The sequence below is a fragment of the Rhineura floridana genome, chromosome 6 (genome assembly GCF_030035675.1).
Source record: "Rhineura floridana isolate rRhiFlo1 chromosome 6, rRhiFlo1.hap2, whole genome shotgun sequence".
Lineage (NCBI taxonomy): Eukaryota > Metazoa > Chordata > Lepidosauria > Squamata > Rhineuridae > Rhineura > Rhineura floridana.
The window spans coordinates 96176025-96199489 of NC_084485.1; the positions used below are offsets into that span (position 1 = coordinate 96176025).

A 23465-nucleotide genomic window follows, 5' to 3' on the forward strand; every position below is an offset into this window, starting at 1 on the left:
GGCCAATAGGTCAGTAAGTATAAATTCCTGTACTAGGCCCTCTCTAGGTTTTAGGAAGGGATCTAAAAATTTATGTCTCGGGGAATTGTAGAGAGGACAGTAGAGCATGTAATGGGGGAGGTCCTCAATCATATTATTCCCGCATATACAGAAACGTTGGTTTCTTGGCACTCCCTTATACCTTCCCTCTAAAACTGCTGAGGGCATTGTCTGGAACCTTATTTCTGTAAAGGCTCTGCGTTTCTGTGGACAGGAAAGGGTGGAAAAATAAGCGGCGGGAGTGTGGTTTATTTTGAAGAGCGGGAACCAGGTCAAAAACTGAGAACTCGACACTCGGCGTCTATCTTGAGACTCATCAAAATTGAGTACCCAGTTGTTCAGCTCTTTTGGGGTGAATAATTTAAGATCATAAGGTGCTAGATTGTAATGCTCAATTAAGAGTTTCGTAGATTGTGCCCACCCCCCTTTTTGAATTTGTTCCTGCCAGCAACCTTTGACTAATGCGGAATCGTCCAATAATAGGATTTTCCTCCAGAATCTTAAGGCTGCCAAGTCAATTTTTGCAGTTAATGAGTGTATTCCCACTTCCGTCCTTACATGTGCTGAAGGGGAGCTGCGTGGGAGGCCCAGGATCTGTTTTAGAAAAGAGTTTTGTAGAGGCTCTACGGTGCGTTTGAGGGCATGTCCCCACAATTCTGCCCCATATAGTAATTTGGGAATTACTACAGTTCTATATATTTTTAGGAGGGGAAGGGTTAATTGGCCTCCTCTCATATAGTAGAACCTTTTTAATTGGCCAAATGTTTTAGCACTGGTTAGTTTGATGGCTTCCTCTTGCGCTTTCCAGGTGAGTGTATTTGTAAAGACTATGCCAAGATACTTGAAGGACTTCACTTGTTCTAGTCTGTGTCCATTTAAAATCCAAGTGTTTTTTGTCCTTCTGTATCTACCGCAAACCATGATTTTTGATTTTGCCTGGTTTACTTGGAGGTGGTGGGTTTGACAATATTCTTCCAAACCGAGGAGTAATCTTTTTATACCTATTTTGTTCATGGACATTAAAACCAGGTCATCCGCATATAACAGTACTGAAATTTTTTGGGAACCTACAGCAGGGGGAAAGAACTTGGGTGCGGACAGTGCAGGAATTATGTCGTTTATAAAAAATTTAAAAAGGAATGGCGCCAATATGCACCCTTGTTTCACCCCTTTCATTATAGGGATGTCACAGGATAAGGCGCCATTCCTTCCTAAACGAATTCTTGCCACGTTGGATTGGTGTAGAGATTTTATGAGCCACACCAATCTCTTGTCTGCATTTGAACGGTCCAACTTTTGCCACAGAATCGCCGTATCTACCGAATCAAAAGCTGCCGCAAAATCTATGAAGGCAATATAGAGCGATAGATTCCGCCCTTTTACGGCCTTGTTTATTAGGTGTTGTAGAATAAATGCTTGTTCTTTTGTGGATCTTCCCTTTCTAAATCCGGCTTGTTCCTGGTGAATAATTGAGAACTTTGCATCCCATTCAGTTAGTTTGTTAAGCAGGAAGTGACCATAGAGTTTTGCCGCTATGTCGAGCAGACTAATTGGCCTATAATTTGGGGGGTCAGCTGGATCCCCTTTTTTAAAAATAGGTACAATTATGCTGGTACGCCAGCCTTTCGGAAACTCGCCTACGGTGTTAATGTGTGTAAATAAGGCCGCAAGTAAGGGACCCCACCATGACATTTCGGCCAGAAAGATCTCCGGTGGCATCATGTCTTCTCCCGGAGCTTTACTTTTGCGTAGCATCAGGATCAGGTCTCCAATCTCAGAGCTTGAGACTGGGGGCCAGTCGGGCAAGTCTGACGGCCTTTCGAGGTAGTGTGGAAGAGATAATGGGACCGAGCCAAAAATAATTCTAAAATGAGACACCCACGTTTTGGGTAAAATCGGGGGAATTGGGACGTTTTCCCACTGGTAATTACCCCATTGGACAAGTTTCCAAAAAAGTGCGTCCTTGCCTTGGAGATGGGCCTGCTCTAACTCGCGCCAATTGTTTACAAAAAAAATTGTTTTTTATCCTTTAGTAGTTTTTTGTAAGCTCTCTTCATTAAGAGTAGGCGATGGGTTGCCTCCTTAGAATAATTTCTTTTTAGCTTTTTGATTTGGGTAGCTAACTCCCTCTTCTTCATTTTGCACTCCCGGTCAAACCAGGAATTACTCCTCCCCATCGGTCTTTTGGTGGTGACAGTGGAAACCTGGGCTTCCAGAGAGGCAATCACCTTTTCATATGAGCCCACGATATCCCCCTTTGCCGATGTGGCCTGGTTTCGTAATTCTAAAAGAGGGGGTGAGTCTAATATTTGTTTTACTGAGGATTCGATATCCCATGACCATTTAATACTTCTAGGCCCTACTAGCCTATCCAGAAATGGTTTGAAAGTGATTGGGCGTATAAATGGGGAAGGATCGTGTAGGGTTAGGCAGAGCGGTAGATGGTCGCTGTCCGCTCTACTTATTGTCCTCAACTCTTTGACTAGGGGCATTAATGAAGAGGATCCCAAAAAGTAGTCTACCACACTTACGCCTCTAGTTGAGATGAAAGTGTAGAAGCCGTGAGAAGAGTCTAAGTATGTTCCATTTATGCAATTGAGCTGGTGATTAATCAAGAATCGGAACAAATATTTTCCATTTTGATTTATAACCTTGTCCCTTGATTCTCTAGGGAGAATTGTATAGTCATCAGAGGATACACCCACTAGGTCCCCTACTAGAGGAAAATTTTGTCCTAGTCTTGCATTTAAATCACCGCAGATTAACAACAAGTGCGATGGGTAATTGCAAGCCAGTTTCTCCAGATAGTTCCCAAATAACCTCCATCTCTCTGCTCTGGTCTGTGGGTGCGACGGGGAAAAGTAAACATTCAGACATGTTATATAAAAATTATGCGAAAACTCAATTATTAGAGCCAGACAAAAGTCCGGAGGCTGTTCACTCGGCACTGTTACCCGGACGTCCAACTGCGCGGCTATTGAGGTTGCAATACCCCCACAGCCTCTCCCTCTCCTTGCTGGCTTAGTGACTATTATTATTATTATTATTATTATTATTATTATTATTATTATTATTATTATTATTATTATTATTTTGCAGTAAGGCAACCAGTTATACAAGTAAGCCCCTTCATCTCCAAAACCAATGTTAAGTGTGCATAATATGGCTAAGAAACTCTCCTCTTTCTACTCCTTCTACAATCAACTCTGTTGATTTAGTATCTCTTTTAAAGTGCCCCATAGCAAATGTTTTAGTAGCCATGCAAACTAGAATTACTAGAATCAAAACTTTATTTTGAAAATCCATGAACTGTGTTAACAGTAACTGAATAGTTATGATTAATGATTTGGAGTTGTGCCACTTACCACTTCCTGTTCTTCACTTTTGCTTGGACTTTCAAAGCCCTCTTCAAAGAGATCATCTGCAGCAGGGTCACTGGTATGAGATGCTGAGGATTTTGATGGAGAACTTTGTCTAGGAGCAGGAGTTGGAGCTAAAGAAAGACAACAGCAAGAATTTGCATGCTATGGATGACTGACTCCTAAATATTACTGGAGAACCTGCTGAAGTGTGGCAGGAGTCTGGGTGGGCTGTGAGCCTGGTGCCACTGTGTGATGTGGTGAAATTGTTCCAGCGATTAATGGCACATGGATTTGACAACTAGTTTCAATTAAAAAGCAAAATTCCTCTTAGTAAAGTGTTTGGGAAATCCTGAGTTTGACATTTGAAGAGATTCAAATATTTTAATTTTATTTTGCAAAATTCAGCAACCTCTTATCATTCATATGACATGTACACAAATAAAGCAGGTCTCAGGTTTATTTTGTTTTCAGTTTATGCAGCACTACCAATGCATTTATCTTAAAACCTTTAACATAAATTATATATAAATAAATCTGAATGTAATCCTGACAGGTTAATTTCATTTGACGATGTTTCACTTTAAAAACTGAAGATGCCTACTGACTAACTACACTGTGAAACAAAGTCTAATATTAGTGATAGCCCATTGGAATCACTCGCAAAGCAATTGTTGCAGTACCATTAGAAATACACATTAAGCACACTACGGGAAAGTTGCTTCAGTGCGTTGACGATCCAGTGCAAATCATCATACCTGCTTAAATCCAATTCCTCCATCCAAATGCATTGTGTATTTAAGTCTAGAAAATGTTGCTCTTACATTAAAATTTTCTTATCAGCAACTCTTCATTTAGGGTTGATTCACACAAAATGTTTTTGCAACAATGTAATCACAATCCTCAAGTAAAGCTGGTAATTATGAATTCAAAATCACCAAGCCACCATTACATCACACATAGTTTCCATTGGGGGTGGGGAAATCTACGCTTAATTTCTGAGTTTCCCTAGGACATGAAGATAGAGAACAGCAGCCTACATAGTTGATCTTGCAAGCTAGTTTTTATGCATATTTAAGATGACATTGTCTTTCAAAAATTAAATTGCACTGTCTTTCAAAAACAAAATTCATTAATGTGTGCAATTAATTATGGACATCCATGGACTCAATGTGGTTATCCTTAATTTAATGTGTTCCCAGCTTCAAAGACACCCAATATATTGAAATTTTAATTATATTCATGGATACTTTCAATGGCTCCATCTCAGAAAAGGGAAACACTGTGTGGAAGGCTGCAGGAAAAAAGGGGGGTACTCACGTGAGTTCGTTGATGGCGTTGTAGAAGTCACAGGAGTCAAATTTAACTGAGAGATGTCAAAGTCATCACAATCATCTGCTTCCTGTGCCATCCCAACTTTGTTAAAATAACTGGAGAAGGCCTCTGAGGTACAACTGAGGGAAGGCTGATCTGGTTTTCGTGATGGCACTGGTGGAGGCTGAGCCATCTGGAAATCTTTAAACATTTGTTTTCCTGCTTGCTGCCTAGGCCTATCTGTCTGTGGACTCGATCTGGTGGAATCACTTGTAGGTGGAACAGTAGCAATGGGAGCAACGGTACCTTGAAACATGGCTGCTTGTAAAGGCAAAACAGTTTGTGTTGGCATGAAGGCGGCAGGCTGAAACTGACCAGCTACAGATGGCCATGGTTGCTGGGTGGGAGAAAACATCCCAGGCTGTCCCCATGCAATTGACTGTCCTCCCTGCATCACCTGAGCAACTGGAGGTTGAACACCCATGGCCAGTTGTTGTTGAACAAGTGGTGGTTGTCCCCAGAAGGAGGGCAGGACAGCTCCCATTGCAACATAACCTTCAGGGGAAAGAGAGTGGGGACAATTTCAGAACAGGAATAGCAAAAACAGGGCAGCCAAGGAAGAAAAGATGTTCAGATATACAAAAGAGGAATCACAGGGTTTTTCAATGACTTCTGTTGCTTCACTGACTGTATTTCCTAACAGCTCCATTGAAAGGACTATTGGAGAGAGACATAGGGCAGGTTTAGAAGCTGTTACTAGACTACATGCAAAACTAAATCTATCTTAATGAGACTCAGTTTTCTTGTAAATATGAGTAAGAAGAGAGTGTTCCTAATGATGTTTTCTCTGCTCCCTTCCTTTGAATTGAATTCCTTTGTTTCAGAGTATTTGGTATGCTCACTCACTCACCCAGCCTGGTACAGACTAGTACTTAGTTGTACTTTGCTCCCAGTATTTTTAGCTTGACAAACAGCTGTACGAAATGCATAAGCATGCTTTATTCTTGCATTTTCAGCAAGTAGATTAATAAAGGGTATTGCCTTTACCTGTTCTATACCACATTTCACATCTAAAACCTTTTCTTTCCATCTGTCCTTAACCTATTTATTACCCACAAACATAGCAAGTTAATATTTTAAAAAAGAAGACCATTATTCCATCAGCTGAAGGGGTAATTATGTCTCTGGAATAGACCTCTGCATTTCTTTTCTGAATATTGGGGATTAGCTCTTTACTCCTTTGATTTCAGCAGCTGCAGTTATCACACAAAAACAAAAAAGGTCTTCACATATGGAGAACATATATCCAAGATTTTGAGTAACACCGTGTGTGCGCGCATGCGTGCATACGTACACACTACCTTCAAGTCAATTCCGACTTATGGGCAACCCTATGAATAGGGTTCCCATGGTAAGCGGTATGCAGAGAGGGTTCACCATTGCCTTCTTCTGAGGCTGAAAGGCAATGACTGGCTCAAGGTCACCCAGTGAGCTTCATGGCTGTGTGGGGAGAAGCTGTGCAAATTCACACAAGCTGTATACAGATAGGTGATGGTGGGGTGGCAGAATCATTTCCCCCCAAGATGTATGTGTCTTTTTGCTTTACTGGCATCTCTAGTCAAATATTCTAATAGTAACTGCAGGCTTTTGAAGCCCTACAAAGAACCTGTAAGACCTATTTGATATGATTAAAAATGAGTGTGCACTTCATACAGAATTGTGCTCCTCCCCCAACCACCAGGGGCCAAAGGCCAGAGGAGCAACTTTGCACCCGGCCTCTCATTGCAAGGTGAGATTCGATGCTGGCAGCAAAAACTGCACTATCGCTGAGAGGAGTAAGGGAGGCTGCTATATAAAGCCAGACTCTGCTTCCCCTCCTCAGTTATGCCTTGTCCCATACCCACCCACCCACCTACCTACCTATTCCTTTGGTACAATATTGGAATAGGCCAGTTGCTGAAAGTTTGGGGGGGGTTTCCCTCAAATATGGACCTAGAGCTTAAGGATTCCCTCTACCGCACACACACCTTTTTGAAGAGGTACTTAGGAAAGGTAAATGTAAAAATGTCAGTATAAGCAAGTGTGATGTGGATGAAAGGAAGAAAGAGACAAAAACTGTTTCATGAGCACCCTGAGGCACTTTTAGAAGATGAAAGGGGCATCCTTAAGTCTCAAGGCTTGAGAGTTGGTTAGGACTCCTCTTGCAGTCTCTGCTTTAGGTCTGACTCACCAACTCAAAGCCACAAGCCTCTCTGTGTGTGAGATGCAGGCAGAACTCCATTGGCAAATTGATGTGATGGCTCTGAGAGTCTATATAAGATTACCATTCTGGGGTCCCGAGCCAGGAGAGCTTGCTTGAACGTTTGAGCCATAAGGAGGAATATTCCAATGCCTCAGATCATTAGGGACTAGCACTGATGGGAGGAAATTTAGTTGCTGGCATTGTACAACCCACTGCAGATTCTTTAAAAGCTATAGTTAATAAAAGCTGTTGCCCATTAAAACCTAATCTGGTATTTTATTGCTGGGTTTCAGGTGCTACAACAGCTGTATCATACCAACCCCAGCTCTTTGAAACCCACCAGCCCCAGTTATTATCATCTGTTCCTACTCTTCATGAAGCACACATGTAATTGGCCTCATTAAACAACATTAATGGGAAATAGCAGCCATGTGTGCTGAGTCTTCAAGTTAACTTTTAGGCTTGGATAAGATAACACAGTGTATGAAAGTTTGTAGGCACGGCTGCTTCCCAAAGGAAATATGTAATTTCTCTCTTTGAGGTTTTCTTAGGATCCATTAGCTTGCAAAAACATTTTGTATGAAGCCCTAGTTTCATTATTTTATATACATCACTTTTGGTATTCTGTGTTTCAGACTAAGTTTTTTTTTGGTTCATACAGGACACGTTAAGATGGGAAATTTTCTTCAGTTTCACAGTTAGTGGAAACCCCCCTCTCAAAAAACATGCCTAACTCACTTATACTAAAACAACATTGTATTAAAATGTTCTTCCTCTCTCTCTCTTGTTTTAATGTTTATCCTATCTAGATTTTGACATTTTTTTATACAAAGATTAAACTTTACTCATGAGACATGTACACAGCAATGAGGTTAGTCTTTATACTGCAGAACCATTTATTTTTTATGCTAGGGAAGAATCAACAGCTTTCCTGCTTTACATTTCCAAGCCAGCCCTTAGCAATTCAATAGCTCGGGATAGTTAAAGCAAGAGAAATTCAGAATTTTTGTATAAGCATAGATCAGATTGCAACTACACCTGTAATGATAGCAAATTGTTATAAAGACAAAGGTGTAAACAGACAAGAGGAGCCTGATGAAGACTCAAACAGCTGGGGGTTGTTCAAGTTTTCTGAAATGAAATGAAAAGGAATGCCTTCAAGTCGATCCCGACTTATGGCTACCCTATGAATAGGGTTTTCATGGTAAGCGGTATTCAGAGGGGGTTTGCCATTGCCACTCTCTGAGGCTAGTCCTCCCCAGCTGGCTAGGGCCTGCTCAGTTTGCCACAGCTGCACAAGCCAGCCCCTTCCTTGTGCACAACTGCCAGCTGGGGGGCAGCTGGGCTCCTTGGGGCTATGCAGCTTGCCCACGGCTGCCCAGGTGGCAGGGCACAAAACCCCTGAGCCACTCACTGTGGGGGTGATCTTTAGCTGGCCCTTTACACCCAGGAGACACGAGCGGGGATTTGAACTCACATACTCTGGACTCCCAGCCAGGCTCTCCTCCACACTTGTGCTATACCAGCTGTTCAGGCCTTCTAGCAGTCAGGAATGGTGGGGTGGTGCTGCACTGCTGCCCTCCTGACAGTGGTATCACTGCCACTTACTGGGACAGTGTAGAGCAAATCTCAGGGCTGCACAGGCACACCAGTGGGAGTATCGGATTGGCTTGGCCTCGCCTACCCTACCCTGTCCCACTTCCACTCCCAGTATGCAGCAGCAACACCGCTGATCCACTGCATTGGCTGGCCCTGTCAGCAGTCAGGGGACAGGCTTCCTGTGCCAACACCTCCTTAGTCTCTTCCTAGTAGAATTGTGCAGCGTATGCACCTACATGCATTCATACTTACTTTGCATAATTTATTCCAATGACAAAATTTAATTTACTTGAAAGCAAAAACTGGGTATTTGGTGCCGACCACATACAGTCCTGGCTAATTCACATTATAGCATTTTTAAAAAACAAATATACACTTCCATTGTGTTGTTTCTTCATTACAGAGAACTGCATGAGGGAAAAGGGGTTCAAGGAAAAGCAACTGTTCAACAATTCAAGTGTAGTACTGGGAAACAATTGTATTGTCTCTAAAATATTCCAAGCTTCAGTACTGAAGTTAAACCAACATAACCCTGAAAAATATATACCACGCACCAGGCTTTTATCTCCTGTTGCTACTCGAACTCCAGGGAAATCAAAAGAGAAAAGAAATTGGTCTTGAGGACCAAGCAGTTTGAGAAAGATATTGCCCAAATGCCTTCTGATGGATATGAAAGACTTGAGAGTTGTTCACTGAATGTATCACAAATGGAGTAACAGTCAAACTCTTAAAAGGTCCTCAAATGTGTACACTATATCTACTGGGGAAAAGAAATAACATGCTTGATGTCGTGTGAACTTTTTATCTGTGATTTTAGGCCTGTGACGGGTCATTCATTGCAGTCATTGATTAATGAGCATGCATATGTGAACTAGCACCTAGCTACTAAAATTACAAAATGCACCAAGATTCTGGATGTTTTGATGTGTTAACAGAATAGCATACCTAGTTCCCATTAAAAGCCACATATTGTCTGATTGGTCTTTAAATTCTCATTTAAATAGCTTGACGTGAATAACTCACCTGAGGGTACGGCAGCAGTGCTGTAAGGTAAAGAACTAAATATATCTGCACCAGCAGGAAGTGAATGGGATGAAGATGGGATAAAGGCATCACCTGGAGTTGCAGGAGTCTGTAAAATAAGGCAAGATTAGAATGGTTCCATCTCAGTTGTGGCTTTTGCTGCCAAGAGCTGGCTCTACATGTTCTTCCCTAATTAAAATAGCGTGTGAGAGTGGAAAGCATAGGTGGGGTAATAAGAGAGGCAATGTAGATGGGAGAAAGCAGGAGGAGGAAAGAGCAAAGTCTAGAAACAGGGTGAGAAAATTTATCAGGAAAATATCATACCATTTGTAATATATTGAATAAACTGAAAGCTTTCTTTCCCAACTCCTAAAATACATATGCAAATTCCTACAGCACCTGTTCTCTCCCCCTCCCCCTGGAAAGGTCTAAGGCTGCACAATTCTAATAGCTTCACAGAGGATCACTGTAAGCAATTAGTGCTGAAAAAGTAGAAAAGTAATGAGCAATATTACATAGGAAAAAATTCAAACTGGGTAAAATGATTGGAAGCCTTTTTGAAATTCTTTCAGCTTCAGTATGGGATATTGTTCCTCATGAATATCTAAATACATTATACTGCTAAAATAAGTCTACTGAAAGTGGCATGTGAGAAAGAGGTGGGACATTTTTCACCAGTACTTACAGGGGGGGAAGTTACATCAGGAGGAGTGGACATGTCCCCAAACAGCTCTAGTTGAGTAACAGCCTGGAAATAATTACGAAAAGAAAAAAAAAACTCAGGCATGTTTACTATCTTATCCATTCAACAACACAAAAGACAGTTTTGTAACGGAAAGCAAGTGTAACTTCTCAAAATGCCTTCTACGTTAAATTTTACCTTTGTAGTCCCTTTAGTACCACTCCCTATATATATGTACATATGTGTGTATGTGTGTGTGTGTATATATATATATAATATATATAATTTTATGTATTTTAATGTTTTTGTAATTTTACTGTTTACAATTTTATTATGTACGTGTTTGATTTTATTTTTGTAAGCCGCCCTGGGTGCCTTGTTATAGGGTAGAAGGACGGGATAGAAATATTTTAAATAAATAAAAATAAATAAATAAAAATAAAAAACATTTGTTTTACTACTACTAACTACTATGACTACTACTACTAATAATAATTGTATTTATATTCCACCTTTTCTCCAAGGAACTCAAGATAGCATACAAACATGGTTCTCCCCCTCCTCATTTAATCCCTACAACAACCCTGTGAGGTAGGTTAGGCTGAGAGGCAGTGACTGGCCCAAGGTCACACAGTGAGTTTCACAGCTGCATGGGGATTCACACCCTGGTCTCCCAGGTCCTAGTCCAACACTCTAACTACTACACCATACTGGCTCTCTCTGCAAAGCAAACCTTTAAGGAAAGTCTGTCGTTTCGTTAGGTTCAGCAAGTTCCTTGGTGGTATTTCCTTGGTGACACTGAAGATTAATTATTAATAAATAAATTCCATGTAAGGTGTGGAGAGAGAAATCTTTACATTTGACATAAAACCACCTCTCCTGGTCAGAAGACAAGATCAATCTTCTTAGGTTTTTTAGGCGGAGAAGTTCCCCTCTCGCAGATTAGAAATAGAAACATCAGGAAATCGCCCATTTCCTCTGCTCAGCCTGATCAACGTGAATGTTTAACTGAAGGACATGCTTGTCAACTGACTGAAAGAAAACATTGTAAGCTGTGGAAACTGGTGAGGAACATTCCTGACAAGCTCAAAACATGTTCCCAAAAGTCACTGTTAGATGAGTTCTGCCAATTTGAGGGTTACTGTGTGTTCTTTTGTTCTGTGTTTCCATTATATTTAGTATTTTATTCTGCAGTTTAAAATATTTCCCTGTAAGCCATGTTGAGTTATGGAAAAGTGGCATTTAAGTGTTTTATATTTTAAAACAACAGCACTAAATGTACTGGATGAGTAGAATGGCTCCTGAGCAGCTAAAAGAATAGGAATTTATGATAAGTAGAAAAGTCTCTTTCCTTGGTATCTAAGGATGTAGAAAAGCAGAAGGTATAAGCCTGCCCTGGCAAAGAAACTATGTTCCATTTGCAAACCTTCTGCCCAAAGGCTACATCAGCCTTGGACATGAAGTTGTACTACCTTTTCAAGGAATGTCCTGATACCGTCTTTAGAAATCTCCTCTAGAAGAGACCTTCCCTCAAAGCAATCCCTTCACCAAATGAGTTGTGTATTCCAAAGAAGTGGAACCTTTCCCACTGTCCTACAGGTATCAATTCCTTCTGTCACCTAGAATAGGATGTTCTAGGTACATTTCTTCTCAAAGACTGTTTAAAGACACCAACAAGCTGCTTTTTCACTCAGTTTAGACGCTTCTGACATCTATCTTGCATTAATCCCAGTCTCTGAAGTGAACTGCTAGGACAAATTTGGCAGAATCAATTTCCCAAAAACGATGAGAAATGAGTTGCATTTGGAAAAGGAGTAAGGTGTAGCAGTATTTTTTCCATGCTGCCAATAAGGAGAATTATCTTTGAGGACATCTGAAGCACATTGTACAATAATGAAAGTTTAGGAGCATTTTGAAAACTTTTCCTCTCTTTGTTCCTGCGTTCAGCGCTTCTTCCCTTCCTTTGGTTTTGACAGTCTGCCTCAGCCATCATAAATACCTGTCCTACTACAGGCCCACACCATGCATCCATGCATGTGTGCCCTTTATGCACAAGACCAACACATGAAAACATCTAGTTTTTAGATACCAAAAACATGTAATTGATGAAAAATGGAAATGGACTGCCTTCAAGTCGATTCCAACTTATGGCGACCCTATGAATAGGGTTTTCATGGTAAGCAGTATTCAGAGGTGGTTTACCATTGCCTTCCTCTGATGTAATTGATAATCCCATATTAAATCTGGGATCCAGCTGCAAGATTTGGACTTTATGCACATGGGATTTGTGCGTGTATAGGTGTTTCTCAAATAAGATAGTCCTTTGTGGACATCCAGCAATCCCAGAGGCAGGACAGGAATTTGCACCAGGGAGGCAGCAGCAATAGTCAGAACTAGCCCATCTTCTCACGTCAATCTTAGGAACAGACTTACGTTTCAATTACCTTCACAGGGCCATATGATCAAATTAACATTCAAAAAGCCAAAACCATGCTTTAAAGTAGAGCTGTTCAATGTGCAGACAGTGCAAGCTAACTATAATCCTCAAGAAAGTTCTTGTCACAAACAGTAATCCTTCCAAACTTGGAAATCTGTCTGCTTATGCACTAGTTCCACAGAAAGGACGTTAACTACTTGAGCTAGATGAACTCCAATTAAAGGTCCCCAAAATGGAAAGTGAGTTAGATCCTTTTTATAGCACAAAGTATTTTAAAAAAACAAAAGGAACTCAATACCTTCATTGTCTTAATATGAAGGAAAGGGGATTAGCTATTCCATGTGTAAATGCAAGATAAGAAAGGCAAGGAAGATTTTCAGATGTTTGATTTGAAAGACAGCATTGGGTTCAGTAAAATTCCTCAATTAATAAGATGTCATCTAAAAGGTTGTGTCCCTTGTGTGGCAGGGAGGTGCAACTAATCCACTCCTTAAAATGATACAGAAGGAAATTTCTTTCCCAATTGTCACCGGCAGAGATTATCTTTTAGCCACTGAGAGAAAAGGGTGCTCTAAAAAAGCTGAGTTTCTTGTTAATCTTTTATTCTAGAAAGGCTCAGGAGCTGGAGAATTATTTTAGGATGGACGGATAGACACACCCTGCAATCAAGTAGATTATCATCAATATTTATGCACTGATGATAAAGATCCTATCGTACAGGGGATATGCAGAATGCTGCACAGATTTCATTTGGAATTCAGTTATTCTTGGCCATTACAAGAATATTATTATTATTTATTATTATTTCTTAAATTTATACCCCACCTTATGGCCAAAAGGCCCTCAAGGCGGCTTACAAAAACACGAATATAGCAATACATACATCAATACAATAATGCAATTCTCAAAATTAAATAACAAATAACATTATTAAAATAAAATAAAAAAACATTTAAACATTTAAGTGTTCTATCAATAAATACCTCTAAACTGAGAACAATGCCAATTTCAAATGTAGGGAAATCCCAATAGTTTTTATCATATCCACCAATAATTTGGAAAGCAAAGCAAATTTGGTGGAATGTGTGTGTGTGTATCTTTCTAGTTTTTGGTGGCATACTATAGTCCTGGTGTCCTAGCATACTCAACTTCCAAATGGATTTGCATATCTGGTATATCGCTTTAGATTATCATTGTAACTTAAAAGTGAATTACAGTAGGGCCCCACTCATATGGCGGGTGACGTTCCAATCCCTGGTGAAAAGCGGAACTCATTGAATAGAATGCTGTGCGATGCCCGAAAACCGCCGTAAAAGCGGAACAAGCACCGTATGAGTGGGGCTTTAGTCTAATTGTGTCTAATTGAGACTGCTGCATTAGCGAAGCGCCGTAAAGCAAAGCACTGTAAAGCGGGGCCCTACTGTACTGGACATTCATGGAATGATGCAGAGAAAACAAGGTATGATAAACTGATGAACAATTTGAGGAGGTGCATTAGCATGCAGATAGTAAGCTGAACAAAATTAATTTGGCTAATATAAATAAATGATCTCTTTAGAAGTGAATAATTTTCTTCACAACAGCATATTTAAATTTGATTTAATAGAAAATCTTTCCTCTGATAACTGCATGTTGAAAAAGTGGCTCTACAATAGATTACTTGTGATTCTTTTTTTGTCCCAGTCTCTTTTCCTCCTTGTTAGGAGGAAAAATCTGGGCATTTAAGGACTGCATCACTTGATCAGTTTTTGGTTTTTTTACTCCAGTGCCAGTGGCAGCTGGTGGCTCCAAGTCAGGGGGCAGTGGAATGTGTTCTGGGTTTTAGTTCGAATTCTCAAGGAGTTGAATGACCTTGGACAGCTCCTTAAAAGTTCAGACTAAAACCTGGAATAGATTCCACTGCCCCACTGGCATGGAGCCACCAGCTGCCACTGCCTAATGCATTACATTGGCTGGGACAAAAGGCCAGTGTGTGCCTTATGTAAAATTGAGTTTCTCTTGAGATATTTGTTGTCCCAGAGGCTTTTTCTGCAGAGAGAGAAAACTATAAATGGTAAATGGCTGAAATTTTGGGGATGCTGTTTACCTCTGTGAGGATGACAATGTCCTAGGACATTGTGATTTCACCTACTGTGATCTGGCCTAGGGTTCATATCTGTAACTTTTGTCTTGCTTGGCCTTTGGACTATGTTGGGCTTGCTTCAGAGGTAGGCATTACTAAGGAAAGACCCTGCCCATTTTCATCCATGAAATGTTTTGGAACTATAGGCCAGATTCAAAAACAGGTTCTTCTCAGGATTTCTGAATTTTGAGCACATCACTCTTTGTGAAAGGCAGCTTAAGGACATGGGTGTTAGATGTTTGGATTATAATCAAACATTTGTGTTTTCTACGAACATCTTAGAGCTTGCAGTAACTGGAGCTAATTTCTATTTAGCCACACTCTGCTAGTAGTTTGGTGAGTTCATCTATATCTACATAGAATTAGCTTACCTGAGTGACTCTATCAAGATTTTCATCTATGTCCAACAACAGGTTTCCATTTTCCAGCTGTAATGCATGGTTGATGAAAATGAAAGTGAATGATTTATGAAAATGACATGTTCTGCTGAGCACAACAATGATGACTCCAACAATTCTTGATTTCCTAGTCAGATGCTTTTGCTTACCTCAGTGATTATATACATATCAGCTTCTATGGTTATATCATACCAAAAAATATAACCCAGTGTGGTGACGTGAAGATGAAGCGAGGGGGATATGTAGTCAGGAAGAGCCACAGTGTTCAATGGCTTCTCTTCAGTTTCCTGGGCTATGCAAAGGGACTATAATATGGGATACTGTTGAGAGGAATGGGTGGGCAGGTGGGGGAAACATCCTGAACACTGTGATCACAAGGGTGAGGTTTTCCTCAAGAACACGCTTTTATTTTTTCTTCATATTATTTATTTATTTATTGAATTTATATCCCGCCCCATAGCCGAAGCTCTCTGGGCGGTTCACAACAGATAAACATCCAATATACAATTAAAACATATATTAAACAAGTTGAAAACATATATGTAAATGGACGCAAGTCACTCATACCTGGCACCTTCCAACTGTTTTATTGATTTTCTTTAAAAAATTGATGCTTTTATTTTTATACGTTGCACTCCACTTTGATATATTCTTATGAAAGTATGGATTATAAATATGTAAATAAATAAATATTTTGAACCGCAACTCTCATCATTCCTAACCATAGGCCAGTTAATAGACAAGGGACTTCCTGGTTCATTTTGAAGCTGTTTCAGGGTCTTCCTTTGGGCTTACAAGACACTAGATTTTTCTATAGTGGTCATCAACCACAGTTTTGACTTCACTCATTGGCTAAATTCACTAATAGGCAAAAAACCTTACAGTTTAAGAATGTACTATAGCCCACAGCTATTTCTCTCAAACTTTAAAAAGCAGGGAAATTGGGCAGCTATAGTGAATGCACCAGGGGAGCAGGAGACCTGAACATGTTACCAAAGTCTTCCAAGCTACACAGGAAGTGGATTGGACTGTGAAAGACCAACCCAAATGGTGTTTGCATTTTGACCAATTTGTAGGGCAGCCCAATATCTCAGAGAGGAGTTCAGGTCTCCTGCTCCCCTGGTGCATGAGGAGGAAGAGGAGGGGGAAGGGGAAGGGGAAGGGGAAGGAGAGGATTAGAAAGGGATGGGGATGGGGAGAGAGGGGCAAAGGAAGGGGGAGGGAAGGGGCAAGGGGATAGGAGGGAGGAGAAGGGAGGGAGGGTTTGACCATTCACATACTTTTTGAGTTCAATGGGATTTATTTCTATGCAATCATGTTTGAAAATGGAAATGGACTGCCTTCAAGTCGATCCCCACCAATGGCGACCCTTTGAATAGGGTTTTTATGGTAAATGGTTTTCAGAGGTGGTTTCACCATTGCCTTCCTCTGAGGCTGAGAGGCACTGATTGGCCCAAGGTCATCCAGTCAGCTTCATGGTTGTGTGGGGATTCGAACTGTGGTCTCCCAGGTCATAGTCCAACACTGACCCAGGGAAGGGGCAGAGAGGGGAGGGGGAGGTGATTAGGTGGGTGAGCACTGGGCAGAAGGGAAGCCCCTTTCCTTTCCAAAAGGAAAACATTGTGAACAGTATCATTCTTTTTCAGGCTTTCCCCCACCTTTTTATTCTACAGTAGACACATGTAGCCTCCCACCCAAATTTAAACCAAAGCTTTCCCTGGCCACACCCACACCAGGCCTTTATTTCACTTTGGACAGTCATGGCTTCTCTCAAAGAATCCTGGGAAGTGTAGTTAGTGAAGGGTGCTGAGAGTTGCTAGGAGACGCCCTGTTCCCTTCACAGACCTCCAATCAGACTGTTAATGCAGTCTGGCCGCTGGAGCTCTCTCAGTGGAACAGGAGTCTCCTCTCAGCACCCTTCACAAACTACACTTCCCAGGATTCTCTGAGGGAAGCCATGACTGTCTCAAGTGAAATCAAAGTCTGGTGTGGGTGTGGCCCCCTGATTAGCCAAGCCCAGCAGCGGAGAGTCCAGCGTTTAGAATTCTGACAGTTGGTTCTTACTGAGCATGCCCCGCGTTATCATAGGCTGCCAGCCAAAATTTATTACATTAATTAAAAATCAGCCAGGCATTTTTTTTAACTTTTAAACTGCAGAAGATGAAGGTCAGAGTATAGGGCAAGGTCAGTATTAGGATTACAGGTACTCTGTGAATATGGCTGATTTTTAATGAATTTTCTCAGAGAGAAGTCCAAAAGGGCTCTGGGTTTTTTTCCTCTCTTTTTAGACTTTGAGCTCTCTATTCTCTCTGACTGTTTTGTGTATCGCCATGAAAATTGACAGGGTTGTTAAGCAAGTGTTTCTAAGTTCAGAACTATAAGTTCTGTAAGGTTTTGTTTTGAAATGAGCTTATGGGAAGCATCAGAATGGCATGGGAGGTATTTTCAATTTAACATTGCGGAATGTGAAAAACCCACTCTGGCTATAGTATACAGCCACTCTCGTAGCTATATAAAACACTGAAAAGTGGGTGCAAGTTCATATCTCACAAAGTAATTGTAATGGATTTTGCCTGCACATTTTGTTCAATATTTTCATTTCAAATGGATGAGAGATTTACTTCTTTTTAAAAAAATGAAAGTCTGCATCCCCTGTTAGCTCTGGGCCCAGTACAGATGTAGTCCCTGTAGCCCCTCTCAGTGGCACCAATAATCATTTGGCCACCCATAACCTATCTATTGGTCTAATGCACCATTTTGGAATACTTTTCCTATTGTTCTCCTGGTAATAACAAAGCCAGTAGGAGCATATTCAGTTGCTACTTATAGACTTGCTTTAAGAAAGGCCTATAAAGGTTAACCAGAACATTATTTCAAAGAAGCATGAAGTCAGAGAGGCACTAATAGATTACTTTGCTACAAGTCATGTACATTGTAAAAATCTACAACGAAGTAAATTTTACTTGGACAGAAGTTATACTTTTTTTTTTACCCTTTTGAGCATCACTCCATTTGTCATAAAAATTATTTGCTACTGTTAGGCTGAGCCACAGTGTGCCCTCAGCTGCCTTGCTGACACAACACTGATTGCTCTTGTGAAGCTGTCTGGAGAAAATAGCAACAGTGTTACATGGGAAAGACATGTGTGCCGCACTCAGCAGACCATTAGTAACAATCTGATTGTCCTATGAGAGGACCTCCCAGAAAACAGCTGCCTGGCATGTCACTGCATGTCCCAAGTGTCCAATTATCATGGAGCACTTGGGCTGTATCCTCCAACAGCTCTTGTTCTGCATCACTTGCTGCTGAGGAGAACCTTCCTAAGGGTGAACTATTAGTGTCTATTAGACCATGGAAAAGTCTTCAGCAGATACTTCACAGGGCTACAATGCTCTAACTGGGGGCAAATATTTGGCCCCATTTGTCTGTCTTTCCTTAGACATAAGGTTTCTCCAATTAGAGCAAGCACTCCTTCCCTCCACCAATTTCTTCCTTGTGTGCTGCATGAAACAACCAGAAGCATAGCCAGACAGTAGGTTGCTTGATCCTTCTGTATAATTGCAGCCTTTGTGGATTTTTCTCTGTGTGAAAATGTAAAGGCTTCTTGTAATTACCTGAAAATCTGTCTCATCACAGGTCAGCATGCACACACACGCACACATGCACACACACAGAGCGAGAGAGCATGCTTAATCAATCAAGAACACACAAAGTAAGTTGTAACAACTGCCTGAATGTCATGGCCCCGTCAGAGGACTCATCAGACGAGGATGACTCGGGAGTAACAGCAGCAGACCCAGAAGCAGCAGACCCAGAAGGAGAAATGGAGGAAACTCCTGAGAACCCAGCTCCTTCTCCCCCTCAGCTGCAGAGCACCCCAGACACAGCTGAAGCCCTTCAGCCAGACGCAGAGAGTGAACAGGATACTCCCCCCTCACCAACAGAAGGTCAGGCAGAAGAGGGGCAGGCCTGTCCACTTAAGGCCAAAACACTGATGGCTCACACCTGCTGACAAACCTGCTCCTTAAAAGTCAAACCTTGGTTTCAGCTTGTTGCTGACTACAATGTCAGGTGTGACCACTGTGTGTCTTCCTATTTCCTGAACCTTGACTTGGACTGATCTCTCGGCAAACTAGACCCAGACCTCCACTGATGTCTCTTCTGGATTTCTGGCTTGGCACATAAGCTTTGAACGGCATCTGCCCTTATCTTGCTTCCTTCTTGCTAGCCTGGCAGATTTATAGCCAAGCTGCCGGCTGAGGACTTACGGCCTGGCAATTACCAAGGAATCTCCAGCCCTGCCTGCACCCCCACCGACACTGCTGTCTCAGTGAAGAGCTGACACTGAAGAGGGGAGTAGCATAAATCCTCCTAACAGGTAGATATTAAGTCTTTCTAAAAGTTGTACCTCCTTATGTTAGCATGCAGAGACAGTAGTTGTAAACCTTTCTGAAGGCAGAATATTTAAATCTAAGAACACATTTAAAAACACAATCCAAGTTTTGTAAGTCTCTCCATTGCCACAGCATTTCTCTCTTGGTAGGAGAGAAAGGGCAGGGTAGTTGAAGGCATATGAAAAAATTATGCAGGTGGTGAAATTTAATGTTAGCTTAAATACAGGAAAATTGGGTAGCAAGATAGAAAAAACTGCTCAGTAGTTTGAATTTGGTGTCACTTTAAAAAGATAGAATCACCATTTGTAGAAAAACTTGTAGAGTATTGTTGTAAATAAAGGTTTAGAAATATGAATTTATTTTTTGAAAGATGGATATCCAGCCTTTCTATCCCTAATGGAACTCTCAATGTGGCTAGCAAGTACCTTTATTTGATTATCAATATAAAACAAAACACTATAAAAACAATAAAACACTGACACCAGAAATCAGCAGCAATATTAGATCAGCAAAAAATAAATACAGACACCAGAACCATGAATGGGGCACCAGTGATGGATTCCATACATTTTCTTAATGATTTATTATGATAATGAAGCCCTTTGGCAACAACATCCACATTCAAGGTTACACAGTCTAAAGTGTTCTATAGCAAGAGTCTTGGCAGACACTCAATGGTTTTTTTTCTGCCTGTGGTAGCAATTGTAATCCACTGTATGATTTCTAGTTGCATTTTTATTGCTTCTTTTATTTCTTATATTGTATTTTCTTGATTTACAATTTGAATTCCATGGAATTCAAGTTGTAACTGTTCTTCACGGACATGCCACAGACCACCTGAATGAAGCTTGTGGATCACTGGTGGTCTATAGACCACCATTTGGGAACCCTTGTCCTATAGCATTTCTGCATCAGACTATTTATGGCAGCAATCAGTCTTTTGAAGGAAGCAGAAAACGTAAAGTTGCCAGAGAAGCATACAAGATGTGTTGCCTTTTATGGACTGGATATTTAAGAAAATAACAGTAGTATCATAGATGGCAGCGAAACTGTAGGGTGGAAGTGGGGAATATTTTTGCCTCTGGGGGCCAGATCTTTATTTGGCCTCAACCTGCAGGCCACCTTTTACAGATGAGCAGGGCAACTCACATGTCAATCATGTGACATCATGATGATGTCACATGATTGACAAGTGGGCCTACAGAGGCTGATAAGTGCATATGTGCAAAATCGTACTTGTTTTTTAAAATATACAGTTGTCGGAAAGCAGTGAAGCAACAGTCACAATGAGGAACATTTTAGGGTGTACGTCCAGATTTGTCACAAACAGGCTAGTACTTCTTTAATAACCTACTAATTTCTTTGAGAAATAATCCCCAATATACGCTAGAGATTTTAATCAGGACTGCATCAATGTGGCCTGTACCTGTGGTATGTTCAACAAGAAAAGGACAAAAAATAGCTATTTCTACTCATAGTAGACCTACTGAAGTTAATGGACATGACAAAGGCTGCAATCCAATACATGCTTACTCAGAAGTAAGCTCCATTGGGTTCAGTGGGATTTACTTCCAGGTAAGCGTGTACTGGATTACAGCCTAACTGAGGTTCATTCATTTCCATAGGTTTACTCTCAGTAGGACTAGCCCTGGCTACAACTTCGGTTTTGGTATACTCAGGGTTACTTTCAGGAGATTCTTCACCTTCATATTTGTCAAATAAAGCAAACAGAGATAATTGGCACATTTCAATTCCAACTTCCATTCTCCTTTGAATTCCTCCTGCTGCCAACCCTATCATTGATTCTTGTTTTTCTTGATGTTCTATCATTTTTGCCTTATTTTAAAATCTACCTCTTGAGCAAGTCTGCAGATCATACAGGAATATATTTGTATTTGCAGGAATAATTTATTTCAGGCCTTGAGCCCCCTTTGTGCATCTACTGTTAATATTAGGAAATGCTCTGTGGGAGGCCTCCAAGTCTTAGGATAGTTTATTAAGCAATTAATGAAGTTTTAAATTCTTAAAATCTTTGCAGCAGAAAATATTTGAGGAAATCATAAAAATATCACTGTCTTGACCTAATGGATAGAGACGCTGCTTCAAAAAACTAATAAAGTAGTTAATTGCTTTGTCTCTCATCTCAATAATGCATTATTAAAAAGCCTTCTCAAAACTGACACATCTCAAAAATGCAAGCCTGGAAGCTGAGAACAATGCTGTCTAGTCTCTGTTAAAACCTTTCCTGAGCCCCAAGGAACTCCTCATGTTGGGGTGTGTACTTGATCTATAATTTTACTTTAAGAAAAGCTCTGCTGAATCAGGTCCAGCATCCTCTTCTCACAGATGCCCACAAAGCGAATCTCCTCCTTGAATTTGTCTAATCCTTTTTTAAAGCCATTCCAGTTGGTAGCCATAGTGTGAAGAAATGGTTTCTCTTTCCAACATTTGGCTTCATTAGATGACCAAGTTCTAATATTATGAGAGAGAGAAACTTCTCCCTGTCCACTTTCTCCACACCATGCATAATTTTATACACTTCTATCTTGTCTTTCCCTTGCTCACTTTTTTTCTCAACTAAAAAGTCTCAAATGTTAACCTTCCCTCATAGGGCTGCTGTTCCAGCCCTTTGATCATTTTGGTTCCCCTTTCTGAACCTTTTTCAGCTGTATAATTAATATCTTTGTTGAGTATGGTTGCACCATAGATTCGTATGGTTGCACCATAGATTCGTATAACAGCATTATCATATTGGCAGCTTTGTTTTAAAATCCTTTCCTAATAATTCCTAATTATGTGATTTTGCACAGTTGCGGCACACTGACTCAGCGTTCTCATTGACCTATCCACCATGACTCCAAGATCTTTTTCCTGGCCAGTTAACATCAGTTAAGACCCCATAAGGGTGTACATGAAGTTAGAATTTATTGAATTGCATTTGCCATTTTAATACCCATTTACTCAGTATGGAGAGATCCTTTTGGAGCTCCTTCCAATCCCTTTTTGTTTTTACCACTCTGAACAACTGGGTGTCATCAGCAAACTTGGCTACCTTGCTGATCACTCCTAAATCCAGATAATTTATGAACAAGTTAATAAGGACAAGTCTCAATACTGATCCACAGGGGATACCACTTGGGGGCCACCATTTTGAGAATTGTCCATTTGTTCCTCTCTCTGCTTTCTGTTTTTTTCTGTGAGGGACTGTATCAAAGGAGCTTTGAAAGTATAAGTACACAGTGTCTCATGGATCACCCCATCCATATGCTTACTGACATTCTAAATGGTTAGCTAGACAGAACTTAACAAAAACCATGCTGAATGTTCTTCAGCAAGACTTTTTCATCCATATGCTTGGCAATCCTATTTTGAATAATGTTTTTCACCAGTTTTCCTGGAACAAAGGTTAAGCTAACCAGAATGTAAATTCCCAGATCCACCTAATCTGTTTTTAAAAATTGGTGTTACATTGGCTACTTTCTAGTCCTCAGGCATGGAGGATGATCTTAGGGACAAGTTATGCATTGTTTTTGAAGATCAGCAATTTCACATTTAGAACTTATGGGTGGGTATCACCTGGACCTGGTGATTTATTAGTTTTTTATTTTGTCAACAAGGCTTAGAACTTCCTTTCTTATCACCACTATTTGTTGTGGTTCCTTAGACCCTTCCTGAGAATGTTAGTTCAGACACAGGGATCTGCCCTACATCTTTCACATTGAAGACAGATGCAAAGAATTCATTCTATTTTCCTGCAATCTCAGTTTCCTTCTTTGACATCCAAAGATTCAATTGCTTCCTCTCAACTGTGAGTACATTCAGCATTACTTATTATGTTAAGCCTAAAACACGTAAA

The 23465-nt window shown here is 40.6% G+C and overlaps 1 protein-coding gene across 17 annotated transcripts in view; it reads right to left on the bottom strand.

Moving 5' to 3' along the window:
- Window positions 1–23465, bottom strand: part of DAB1 (DAB adaptor protein 1) — a 416583-nt gene that overhangs the window by 14493 nt on the left and 378625 nt on the right. For 13 of the 17 annotated variants that reach the window (XM_061633172.1, XM_061633171.1, XM_061633181.1 and 10 more), the window contains 5 exons: window positions 15189–15245; window positions 10262–10324; window positions 9577–9685; window positions 4719–5267; window positions 3405–3532 (listed from right to left, as the gene is read on the bottom strand). In XM_061633172.1, coding sequence (XP_061489156.1) covers window positions 3405–3532; window positions 4719–5267; window positions 9577–9685; window positions 10262–10324; window positions 15189–15245 — 906 coding nt within the window. The remainder of the gene's footprint in view (window positions 1–3404; window positions 3533–4718; window positions 5268–9576; window positions 9686–10261; window positions 10325–15188; window positions 15246–23465) is intronic. The other 4 variants (XM_061633183.1, XM_061633182.1, XM_061633178.1 and 1 more) reach the window with 1 other exon arrangement.